The following is a 13,091-nucleotide window of genomic DNA, read 5'->3' on the forward strand; positions in this document are numbered from 1 at the left end:
TTCCCACGTCCACGCATATAGGAGCTGAAGAGTGGTTTACTTGTGTTTGATGGTGATTCATCAAGCTGCATTACAGTGCTTTCTTCTGTTGAGAGAGAAGCAGGAATTGGAAGGCAGCAAGTCTGATGCTCACCAGTGAGGTGGGCTGCTACCATCTAGTGGCCAAAATGATTCTCAATCAAAAAGTCTAATAAGCATTTTTACCCAAATGTCAAGCATCATGACTGCTTACATGTGAAGCGTGATTTAGCTCACTTTGAATCAAACCTGTAACAGTGAATGCCAGTGTCACGTCCTGCCGTTTGAGATGCATAGGAGCACTCATTAACGAGAGCTGAATCAAAGTGTAACATTATACTTTGCTATGCAAATGAACAAACCAAGGGTGCCTGAAAATATCTGATTGTTGTTGTTTATTATCAGCTCTACCGGGCATCTGCACTGTTTGAGACCATCCGCCATGAAGCCCAGCACAGCACAGACTATAAACTCTCCCTGTTTGACCTGCAAACCTCCTGTTACCAGGCGCTCCAAAGGGTCCTTGTCAGCCTAGGTATGTCCACACACACTTGTCATATCCTCCTTTATGCAGTTAGATTGCAATTTGTTTTTGCTTTTGGCCATTCATGTGAATGAAAGATTATGTTTTAGAATAGATACATTAATCAGCATTGACCTCTGAACTCCGCAGGCCACCACGATGAGGCCCTGGCAGTAGCAGAGCGGGGTCGTACACGAGCCTTTGCTGATCTCCTGGTGGAGAGGCAGACAGGCCAGCAGGACTCAGACCCCTACACCCCAGTGACGGTGGAGCACATCCTGGACACCGTCAACAGCCAGAGGGCCTTGGTGCTTTATTTCTCCATGGCTGCTGGTTACCTGTACAGCTGGCTGCTGGCTCCAGGAGCAGGTAAGATTTGACTATGCTTGGTCTTTTGCTCAGACTATAACTTGTTTTGTTGGGGTGATGAAATCCTATCATGTCTAGCTGACGTCTCTCCACTGTCAGAGACCATATGTGCTTGAACAATCAAATTTGGTGGATAGGTTTCAAATTATAACAAATGGCCTTATGGTGACACTATGACTGGAAACTGTACTGTTTAACCTACTTGTATTTCTCAAAGTTCTTTGTTAGACACATTTAAGCTGCAGACCATTTTCAATTTTATGCATAAATTCTTCACTACTTTAAGTTGATCTATTCCCTGTGCACACAACATACATACTTGTTATATGCAAATTAACGTAGACATTGAAACACAAAATCAGGCATAGATCCTTATTAGATTATAGCAATCAGATGCTATGTAGTTGTAGTGGTGTAACAAAATATTACAAAAAACAGAACAAACAAAAACAAAGCTGTAACAGTGATGAAGATGAAAGCACATCCACACAAATACAGACACACACACACACACTCACTTGCTTGTTCGAATCAAAGCGGATAAAAGGCCTAGAGGCTGGGGCTTGTTTTGAGCTGCAGGGGTAAGAAGGCCAGCTTTAACACCAAGTGGCAGTGCCACCTGCCACTCCACTGTTAGGATTTGCCCCCTGCCTCACTCCTCACCCCAGAAGGCATCTGCCAGTGAACCATGCTAATTGATGGTGACACAGCCAAACAACACAGGCAACATCTTCACACATGCCAACAGGAAAACACGTTGCTGTTGCACCAAGTCAAAACATAATTTCTCTGTTTCTTTGCTTTTCTTTTCATCTTCTTTTGGTCTTGCTGTACTTTTGCACAGCTTTGTGTACCTCTCCCTTTTTGTCTCTTTCGTTGACACGACAAGTAACACCAACAAAGGCAAAGAGATTAAGATGCAGTTTGTCTATGACTCATGAAATTCCAGTTTCACAAAGAGAAGAAGCAGAGCTGAACTAAAGCGCATGTCACATGAGTCCTGTTGCTGCCATACTGAAAGTTATTCTTTAGCTCCCTTCTGCTCTCTGCTGTAAAGAGAGGAAATGAGAGCCATGACCCGTGTCCCACGCCACCAGGCCTGAACATTTGATCAAATCCAGCTCTGAGACAACCAGATGAACTTGACCCCCCAAGCACTAGTCATACAGAGGGGAGGAACACTAGAGGGACAAGTGGAGATCTTCAAAGCACTGAATGTTGCCCCAGACTAAGAGGGAGCCACTTGCTCGCTAATCGCCTGTCTGTCACTTCCTGGCATTCCCTGGCATCCAGCTGGCACATGAACATGGCTGCTCTAAACAGCATACAATCAGTAAAAGGGGAACTAAAGTCTCAATTACTTTACTTGTGTAAATTCTGTGACATTTTATAGACCTGAGTGACCACGCACACACACACACACACAGTACACCTGAATCACATATACTGTCCCTTCAAATGCATTTAATACAACAAAACATTAATGTTAGCACATCTACACTTACACAGCACTGATACATCCACAAACACACACACACATACAAACAAGCACAGCCTGTACTCCATCCCGCAGCGTGCTCTTCCCCGCCCCCCCTCTGATGTTCTGCTGGAAACTCAGCTGAGCTCTCATGGTGAGCAGCAGATGGCACAGGCAGCCTACTCTTATCTTTTATTGAACATTATTTGTTTTATTCATTTCGCTCCACAGATGCACTACTGCATGTGGCCTCACTCACAGCGTTCAGCGTTCAGCTGAAATGATCCAATATTTCTCCCGTCATGAGAGAGTGATACAAACGTATTAGAAAAAGAGGCGTGGGAAGTGGTTCCATTTTTTTTTTTTTTTTTTATTAAACTTCAATTTAATAAACACCTGAAAACAGCCAGTCATGCTTGCCTGTGCTTCCCTTCTCTCTTCACAGGCATCCTGAAGTTTCATGAGGTGTACCTGGGCGAGGGCGTGTCAGAAGGAGGGTCAGACTTCCAGGAGGGAGGCGGCAGCGGAGTGATCAGCGGCTCATCGTTGGAGCAGCACATTGCCAGCGCACGGGAGGCCCTGGGAGTGGAGTCTTATTACAGCAGGTGAGATGTTTACAGCTGTCCCAATGAAATGCAAACTCTTTGTTTGTTTCATGAGCTCATTATCCAAATGGTAACATATGTATTTAACAGTAATTACATGTGCAGATGCGTATCACTTATTTTGCTGTATCAAACAAGTGACTTCATGGATTATGTTACAGCATACACAGGATTTCCAAGCAGGGATTTCACTGCTGACTTTTAATTACACCCCCCCTCTGCCACACAGCAACATGCTATAATGGTGACATTTGGGATGGTCAGTCCTTATAAAGCTTCATTTCTTTGCCTATTACTCCATGCTTGAGTTGCTGAAATCTGCCTTTAAGAGGTTTTGATGTATTAAGAATTTATGATAGCTCAGTTACAAAGCTTTTTCTCTTTGCATGCAGAGGAGATTGCCTCAGTCAAACTCATCATTTTACTTTAACTAGATATATGTTAAACAGAAGACCCATCACACATTCCTTGATGTTTAAGTTGTGATCTGCAGCATAGTGATCTAAACATTCCCTTTTCATACTTGTCCATCCATCCCATTCTCGAGATTTTCTTCAAATGTTGTACAAACGTTCACCTGGACTCAAAGGATGAGTGAAAGGTCAATGTGACTTAAAAAAAAAGTTTTTAGGCAATAACTCAAGAATTCATAGGCTAATTCTGACAAAATGCCATGTCCAATCGGATAAAATGATGAAATGACATCATTTTATATCCACAAGGTGAAAGGACAATTTCACTGTGACATGTTAATGTTCTGCAAAAACACTTTCTTGGCCTTCATTCAACACTGTTACCCAGGAACAAAAGGGAAGATTGTGATCATGTTTCCCACAACTTGACTGGTTGGCAGAGGCATGCAACCGCAAGGCGGTAATTTTAGTTTACTGAGCAGGGTACCTGCCAAAAAAAAGCATCCACATAAAGTTTATTGACAGAAAAGTGAAGGAACAGCACTATGGACCACACTGTTTAACAAGTACTCCTTTGGAGAGCCCTTGTTAACCAGTCATCAGAGGGTATTGTAAAAACAACAAACAGCATTTATCATCAAAAATGTAGTCCAAACACAGAGCAAAGATTAACACTTAAACCAAAACCTAACCCCCCAGAGTTAGCTGAAGAAGGGTTATTTTATCATTCAGAGTCTGTGTGTAAAAGAGTATTATTCTGCCCCATTGCACCCTGTGATGACAGCCCTCCACTACCTGCCTAACGTACTCCGCTCTCTCCCCAGTGGGAATAAATGAGACGGAATAATGGCTCTTTGGATAGCCAGACACTTGAACCCAGCTAACAAACAGTGAATGTGACAAGTAAAGGAAGAAAGAATGGGTTTACTCAAGAGTATGAGGAAGAATGGGAAGAAGGATGAGATGAGGTTGTAAAATCAAAGTCTAAGAGGCAGAAGCTTTTGAATAAAGACCTAACAGACAACAGGGAACGTAGCCAGAGGGGCTCTGCAGGAGGAAATGGAAAATGTGGCGAAATATATTGACAGTGAAAATCACCCTTCGACACCCACCGGTCCACACTGTGTTTGACGTTAGCCTTGTTTCTCTAGTTGGTGTTTGATCCATAGTGCCCAGCTGGTCTGCCCAGTGCCAGCCCCAGCCCACCCTAGCAGCCTGGCCCTCCTGCCCCATTACCAGCTCATTTACTACTCCAATAGGAAGTTGCACACACACCACTGCGCCTGGATGGGCACAATATGGCACCACTTACCAGCCCATTCATTCTCCAGAGTGCAGAGAAAGGGAGGCACTCTGTAATGTGTGGAGAGAGAAAATGAATGGGATGGAGAAGAACGGGGAGATCATATATTTGTGACTGAAAGGATGCTATAGAGAGGGGAGGATGCAGCCTTTGTGACAGTGGAAATCTATGTATTAATATATGGATTTTATGTACTATTTACAACATTTCTTCAGTCTGCATTCTGTCAGTATATAAACCCCAGCAGACTGAATCCCAAATGACACACATACTATAGGGGATTTTAAAAAAAACAAAAAAACAGTGGTAGTGGGAACATGAGATGATGAGAGATCCCATGGTGCAAGTTCACACTCCGTGAGAGCAAGAAGCTAGAAGCAAGAAGAGTTGCATGAAATGGGTACATCAGAAGAGAGGTTCAGGCTTGAAGAGAGAGATGGGGGAGAGTGGTGGTGAGGTAGTGATTGTGGGATGGGAGTGGTTGACTCCCCACTGACTGGATCAGCATCACCAGCATTATAATGAAAGGATTTAACTCTGCTTACCATCAGGGTGTTGGACCAAGCCTGGGAAATTAGGCCAAGTGTGCGTGGGTTGAACAGTGTGTATTTTAGGCAGATGAGGAGTGTGTGTAGTTGATTTATCCGCAGAGAAACAATCTAAGTCTGTGTATTGTCTACTTTGCTGAAGTGCCTTTTTCTTGCCAACATTTCAGTGGCTGTGCATGTCTCTAACTCCATCTCGCTCTCTCTCTCTTTCAGAGGGTGTTCAAGCAGTGAGACAGAGAGTGAGGCGGGAGATTTTTTGGACCAACAATTTGAGGAGCTCAACAACAAGCTTAACTCTGTCACTGATCCAACAGGCTTCCTGCGCATGGTGTCCAGAAACAACCTGTTCAACAGGTAGGAGATTGTTGCAAATCACCTGGATGTTCCTGCAGACAGCCTTAATCGACAATCTACTCAGACCTACTTTCCACCAAAAAAAAAAAAAAAAAGATTAAAAATATCTGCTTGGGTAAGGAGATTCGTGGGTATTGTGGTTCATCTGTGAAAAGAGTCTTTTCTCCATTGTTTAGCCAGCGCAGAGGCAGCATGTGAATCCTCCTTATTAAATAGACGGAGTAGAGCCAAGCTGCTAAAGCCCTTATCAACTGCCTACTCTGATGAGGCCTTGAGCGTGTGTGCGTGCATGCGTGCATGCGAGCGAGCGAGCGTGCGTGTGTGCGTGCGTGTGTGTGTGTGTGTGTGTGTGCACGCGCTTGCCAGACGCAGACATTGAGACCCATGTGGTTTTAAGATGTTTGCCCTGTCTGTGTGTTTGTTGTGCAGATTTACGACTGTGGAGATTTCTGTGAGTCTGCCAGTGGCTTGTTCCGAGTATTATTTAATGATACTAAACAAAGTATTAATTTACATTGTGCTGATTGGTAATGTATGTGAATAGAACGTGTGTGCGTGTGCATATGTGTGTGTGTCTGGGTCATACTTCCCTGTCCTCGTCCACAGTTGAGCTGCTCTTTGATGAGAGGGTAATTCCAGCTTTAATTGAGTCTTGGTGCTCATTAAGCCCATTTAATGGGTTGCCGGTAATAATCCACTCATTCTTTTGGGCCTCAAAAAACTCTGAATTATAAAGCTCCTCATGCTTAGGAGCCTACCGTCTATCACATTTCTAAAGCAAGAGAAAAGGAAGAAAACCTCATTGTCATTTCAAATCATGCGGGACGTCTTGGGGTTTGATGTCAGTTAATGTACATTTCTGTGCCTTTCAAGGACTCTCATTGACTTCACTTTCCCCTATCATTTTTCCTTAACATGTTAAGATTTGAGCTATTAGTGGTGTGAAGACTGCAGTATTTCGACAATTACTTATAATCAAGAGAAAGGATTAAAATATAATAAACTCTAATTGAATGCCTGTTGAATCAAAATAGGTACGAGAACAATATACTCAGCCTTAAAAGATCTGTGCCTCTTGGTGTGATATCATAATTTGGTGTTATTATCGATTGTCCTGTTTTAACGCTGAGATCTAATCTTCACCAGGGAGCTTGGAAGGATTACTATGAGAAGGTGATAATGAAAGTCTCCTCCTGTCTAATCCCCTCAGTGTGTAATTGAAAATGTTTTTGTGCACAATGATAGCGTAATGAGATTGTTTGATGATCTTGATGGAGTTGTCGGTGAAGAAGCAGTAAACACTGATGGAGCAGGATGCCTGCATCAAAATAGCTTAAGCTTAAGCATGCTTAAAGCGAGTCTTTCAACTGCAGACCAATCTAGGCCTTCAGCCTTCTTCACCTCCAGTCTTTTCTTTTGGTTGTTTCCCTCTACACTTGACACTCACCTTCTCCTGGCTTATCCCTTGCCTCCTCTCTCATTCTTCATGTCAGGCTAACAAACGATTGTTTGCTTTCCCATGGAGGCTCATGCCAAGCCTTGGGAGAGAGACAGAGTGTTGAGAGGCTGGAGGGAAGCCAGTGGCCTGGGGCTACCAGAAGGGCAGGATAGATGTCTGTTGGCTGCTGCCCGGAAGAAACTCTGGATGGTGGAACAGATGGAGAGTAGTGACAAGTGCGGCCATAAAGCTTGGCCCTGTGTGCCTGCAGCACCAAAGGGTTCTAACCCCACAGCCACCATTAGCACAGTTCTCAGTATGTCGTGTGTCTCTGCCTGAGCAAGTAGCTGTCACTCCTGTCACATAGCAGACATGCCTCAAACACACTGAGCCGTTACTGTATTTGCTTTGTTTCAGAAACTGAAAACACTGCGATGTTATTGGCCGTGTACTGAAGACACTTACAAACCCATCTTTCATCATCTGGAAGCTTTGAGCTTTGATTATATGTGGAGTAGGTCCCTGTAAAGATGGTATAAACCCTGCTCTCCTCCTGTTGTGGTGATTCTGACAAGCTGATGACATTCACCTCTCCATGTTTCTGTAAGCTCCAGGGTACCACAGTGCAATACTGCCATCTAGTGGCGATTTATATATTCACATAATATTCTTGTTGGTATTTCCTCATATCATGTGAACTTAAGTATGTGTCCACAGAGGTATTATAAATCCAGTATAATCTTCCTGTTACTTGGTGTTTAAATTTGAGAGCAAGCATGTCAGAAAAATAAAGATGAGCCTTGATGATTGAGAGTGTTGGATCGCTCTGTTCTGCTGCACTGCTGCCACACACACAGACTCACAAAATAGAAGCTGCAGTGGCAGAGTTTGTGTCTTGCTAGAGCCATATCTGATGTAATGCTATGCAGCAAGTTAGACACGGACCTTGTCAACCACATTCCCAGCACATCTGGAAACCTCATTAAGAGCAGCTGAATGGTTTTATGTTTCAGGACAGTTTGGTGCACGAGATCCCTGTTTACATGCAGGATGTTTTATGAACTGTTATTTATTTGAACTTATTTTGAAAAACAAATTGTGGTATGCAAAATGTCAAAGAGAAATATTTTGACTTTAAAATAATTTTTATGCAGTATTTTCAATTAGGAACCTTCTGTTCACTGAGGTGAGCCATAGTTTTGTTAATGTTAATGTAGGACTGTAGAGGTTTGTCATGCAGAATCAGCACAGACTAATGGGGACAAAATGATGGTCTACTTAATATGAAGGTCATTTTGTAACCTACAGAAAAAAAGAGTTGTTGTCCCTGCATATATTTTTGGATCTGTTATTGTAAATACACAATGCGGCTGCTTAAAACTGTTGTGGGCCTGCAGCACCAAAGAATCCTGGACAAAATGAAAACATTGTTGTGACATGTGTGTTGTGTTGTGTTTGTGCAGGAGTTGCCAGAGTATGACCAGCCTGTTCAGTAACACCATGTCTCCTGCCAAAGATGGGAACTCTTCCCTGCCTCGCCGCTCCAGCAACCTCGGCAAGCCTCCGCTCCGGGCACTTTATGATTTGCTCATCGCACCTATGGAGGGGGTGAGTACTACCTCTGTGGGTCATTGCCTGCCTGTTGATGTAGTTGTGTGGTAGAGAAAAGAGCATATCATAAAATGAGACAGACATCCAAAAGCACTACATATTGAATGCTATTTTTTATATGTGACTTGTCATAGTAATCCTTTTGTCTGACAGGGCTTGATGCACTCCAGTGGGCCTGTTGGCAGACACAGACAGCTGGTGATGGTGCTGGAGGGAGAACTGTACCTTATCCCCTTCGCCCTGCTAAAAGGAAGCTCTTCTAATGAATATCTGCATGAGCGCTTCAGCCTCATCGCTGTTCCCTCCATTCATGGCCTTGGATCCAATGCAAAGGTTGGGCTTCTCATTCAGATGACTGAAAAATAATTCCATACTTGAATTTGAATTGAATTGAATTAGACTTGGCCACAAATTCTACTTTTCAAGATCCTTTAAAGTCATCTTTAATTAATTACTGAACTACTGCTCTTAGATTGTAAAGCTCTTGTTTCTGTGCTCTCAGGGTCACTCTCGGCGCCCGGGGCCAGCTCCATGTGGTGGTGTCTCAATGGCAGCAGTGGTGGGGAACCCTCGACTGCCCTCACCTGTGATGGACCGCTGGCTGTGGGGACCCATGCCGTCTGCAGAGGAGGAAGCTCTGATGGTGGCTGAACTGCTGGGATGCCAGCCGCTGGCTGGCTGTTCTGCTACCAAGGAGAGGGTGATGAGTGCCCTCACACAAGCTGAGTGTGCTCACTTTGCCACCCACATTTCCTGGAAATTGGCGGCTCTGGTGCTCACCCCAAACCCCGAGGGCGGGCCTGGTGGGGCAAGTGCCAGTGTGGGAGTGGGAACAGTAGGGAGAGGTGCAGGGGGGAGGAGGGGTAGCAGTGGTCGAGGCAGGAAGGGCTCCATTGGAAGTGGCTACACCATCCCAGAGTCTCTCCACATGCAGGATGACAGCAGTGATGTGGAGAGTATCTGTGACAGTCCACCCCTTCAGGAGTTCCTCCTCACAGCTGCAGACATATTGGACCTGAGGTTGCCTGTCAAGCTGGTGGTGCTGGGGTAGGTGGACTGGCTTGGGGAAAAAATATGAATCTATGTTGGATTTTAGTCCTGATATTTTACAGTTATGATTCAGGTACTTAATTAAATTAATTAATTAATTATAAAACTAGGAGCAAATTAATCATTCTATAGATGTGTATTTAAGATTGATTTGCAGACCTGAAAGGCTTTATATAAAAAGACACTGTAATATAGCTAATTAGAATAAGGCAGTGTAGCCAAGAAAGCTTATAAAAGCAAATCCAACTTTAAATATTTATCTTGTATATATTTTATTGCTTCCTTATTCAATTATCCACATGTTGTGTGTGTCATTGTGGCTACAGTTCATACCAGGAGTCCAGCAGCAAGGTCACAGCAGACGGCGTGGTGGGATTGACCAGGGCCTTCCTGGCTGCCGGGGCTCAGTGTGTTCTCGTGTCCTTGTGGCCTGTCCCGGTCGCAGCCTCCAAAGTTTTTGTCCATGCCTTCTACACTGCCCTGCTCAATGGGACCAAGGCGAGTGCAGCACTGGCAGATGCCATGAAGACTGTTCAGAGCAGCAAGCAGTACTCGCACCCCTCCAACTGGGCAGGTTAGAGACATCATTCACCGAATGTTTTAATTCTACATTCCCAAAGTAAATAAGATGACCATTTGATAGAGCCTGCTTTTTTTTCTGTCCAGGATACATGCTGATTGGCAATGATGTGAAGCTTAACAGCCCATCTTCCCTCATTGGCCAAGCTTTGGCAGAGATTCTGCAGTATCCAGATCGAGTGCGTGATGCTCTGAGAGTTTTACTCCACCTGGTGAGACATGGATACACACACACATACACGCCAGAACTTACTTTTTATAGAAAATGTTAAAACCTGCAACACACAAAAATACTGATGCTGCCCTGCCATGCGTCCTTGCAGGTGGAGAAGTCTCTTCAGAGGATACAGAACGGCCAGCGTAACTCCATGTATACATCCCAGCAGAGTGTGGAGAACAAGGTGGGAGGTGTCCCTGGCTGGCAGGCCCTGCTGACAGCTGTGGGCTTCCGTCTTGACTCTGCAGGCACTGGTATCCCTGCTGCTGTCTTCTTCCCCACTGCTGACCCAGGAGACAGGCTTCAGCAGTGCAGCACCACTTTACAATCACTACTGGGTATGTACCCGAGACAAGCTCTACATCAGTTTAATCGGGTCCAGAATCTGTCTGCTGTTTTATTGATTTGTTCATTTTATGTGATTTTTTTAAACAATGAATTTACATTGATTTCCACATTTATCATAGCCAGTTCTGTCCTTTACTCGATATGATATCACCTGTTTCGTTAAAGTGCTGTTTAGTTTTGGGGTATAAAGAATGTGCCTTGAGTATGAATAATGAAGAACTTCCTTTGATCCCATCCCTTAGGTCTGCCGCCGCCAGCTCTCCAGGCTTTGTGCAAACTCATCACAGCTTCAGAGGCAGGAGAGCAGCTCATCAACCGGGTAGGTTCTTAACAAATGCTGCTGGGTTTTTAAATCTAATGCATCAGATAGAAAATGGTCTTTGGGTCAAATGACAAATACCATTGCTGTCATTTAGTATTAAGGACTATTGAGGCAGTCGCTCATATTTTCTCTGGTGCACCTTTGTACCACAAGGGTCTTGGTCATGTGTGAAAGGATATATCATTACATAACTTTATTACGTCAGGAATGGATACGCACTAACACACTGGCAACTCAAGCTGCAGCTTAGTCTGCACTGAAATGCAGCATGAAAGCCTAACCAGCAGTCCTTCAAGCACAAAGTCTTAACTACAATCTGAGTCCTGTTCTCTTGCACCCACACTCGTGACAACAGAGAATTAACCTTATGCTGCAAAGGTTTATCCCTGTTTACGGGTAACATGTGGCTATCACATGCTTAAATTGAAAGGCTATCCAGTTAGTTGGTAATTAGCAGATTTTTGTTGCCTCATTCTGTAAACATTGGTCTCAAAGCAAAGACCATGAAACATGCTTAACCTAAACTATGAATACTGATTTCACCAAACTCTGTAATATATTGAAAATGTATGTTACTCGCTGCTGTTATCTTTCTTGTTGACCTTGTTGACCCTTGTACCCTTTGTGAATGGCCTGTGTGCATGCAATTAAAAGCCTATTCTCTCTCCCCTGCCCCTAACCTGCGATCTGAAGGCTGTTAAAAATATGGTGGCAATGGTAAGTGTGCCTTCATCTACCTGCACTCTATCCCATTCTACCCTGTTGCTCCACTCTCCACTGTCTGTCCTGCCAAACCTTCTAAAACACCTTCTTTTTGGGTAGAAGCTACATGACAATTTAACGATCACTTTCTCTTCTCCTCTTGCGTAAAGTGTAGCTGAGCAAACATTTACTGTGTTGTCTTGTTCATAATTCTTCCACTGCCTGTTCAAGCAGTCAGATCTTAGGGATTTCGAGTATTTAAGGATTTACCACCCTGGTTCATTACAGGTCAGAGGAATGTTTCAGCATGGTATAAGGGATAAAGCTATGATGTAAAAACAAACCTCTTATAATCTCAAAGAGTGACATGAGGTGAAGAGGCATGTTTCCAGTAACTTCAAGTTTACAAAGGTGTCTCTGTTTCAAGTCAACTAATTTCCCTAAACAAAACAGTGTGTGCTCGCAGGACACGTGTAAACCCCCAAAATGCTGAAACCCTTTCAGCTCTGCTTGATGTTCTGTTGCCCTGAGTATTAACGAATAGGAAATAGATTTATACCTACTCCAGAAAATCTTTTTGCAGTGGTTCCACAATAGGATGTGATTGATATTATGTTAGGGAACTTAAATAAAGTAAAAGAAACAATCATTGACAGAAAAGAATGATCTAACTTTACACTTGGATGATTCGATCAAATTGAAATTGTTTGATCACACAAATTCATTTTAACCATTAATCACATTTCCAGTAGAATGCTTCAGTTTATTGTATTCTTGTCATTCCTAACCACTGCATCTTTTCCCTATTTGTCTTCTCCCTCTTCTTCCCCAGCTCCACCAGGTGCTAGTCCAACTCCAGACAGGAGAGAAAGAACAGGACTTCTCCCTCTTGCCCATTCAGGTGTCCATCAGTGTGCAGCTATGGAGACTGCCAGGATGCCATGAATTTCTGGCCGCTCTTGGTGAGTCAGCTGTTACCTAAGGGGATTACTCCAATTTCCCAAAAGAACAACCATGCATCCCTGTTGACTCACAGATACGATGATACATTGGTAAATTTTGAAGTTACAACTGTTGTCCTTTTGGGTGTGTGCTGCAGGATTTGACTTATGTGAGGTAGGCCAAGAAGAAGTGGTGCTGAAGACAGGCAAGCTAGCCAACCGCCGCACCTTGCACTTTGCTCTCCAGTCTCTGCTGGCTCTGTTTGGTAAGCA

At 43.8% G+C, this 13,091-nt stretch overlaps 1 protein-coding gene across 4 annotated transcripts in view; it reads left to right on the top strand.

Annotated features, from left to right (window-relative positions):
* The window catches only part of LOC139623874 (tetratricopeptide repeat protein 28-like), a 166,168-nt gene that overhangs the window by 150,639 nt on the left and 2,438 nt on the right, over window positions 1-13,091 (top strand). For 3 of the 4 annotated variants that reach the window (XM_071482478.1, XM_071482480.1, XM_071482481.1), the window contains 14 exons: window positions 424-553; window positions 692-910; window positions 2,833-2,992; window positions 5,470-5,610; window positions 8,512-8,656; window positions 8,813-8,992; window positions 9,162-9,706; window positions 10,036-10,283; window positions 10,376-10,500; window positions 10,612-10,843; window positions 11,096-11,172; window positions 11,869-11,892; window positions 12,710-12,839; window positions 12,977-13,084. In XM_071482478.1, coding sequence (XP_071338579.1) covers window positions 424-553; window positions 692-910; window positions 2,833-2,992; window positions 5,470-5,610; window positions 8,512-8,656; window positions 8,813-8,992; window positions 9,162-9,706; window positions 10,036-10,283; window positions 10,376-10,500; window positions 10,612-10,843; window positions 11,096-11,172; window positions 11,869-11,892; window positions 12,710-12,839; window positions 12,977-13,084 — 2,464 coding nt within the window. The remainder of the gene's footprint in view (window positions 1-423; window positions 554-691; window positions 911-2,832; window positions 2,993-5,469; window positions 5,611-8,511; window positions 8,657-8,812; window positions 8,993-9,161; window positions 9,707-10,035; window positions 10,284-10,375; window positions 10,501-10,611; window positions 10,844-11,095; window positions 11,173-11,868; window positions 11,893-12,709; window positions 12,840-12,976; window positions 13,085-13,091) is intronic. The other variant, XM_071482479.1, reaches the window with a different exon arrangement.

Source organism: Trachinotus anak, unplaced genomic scaffold (genome assembly GCF_046630095.1).
Source record: "Trachinotus anak isolate AG129_WGS33_773 ecotype Australia unplaced genomic scaffold, CSIRO_AGI_Tana_v1 ptg000008l, whole genome shotgun sequence".
NCBI lineage: Eukaryota > Metazoa > Chordata > Actinopteri > Carangiformes > Carangidae > Trachinotus > Trachinotus anak.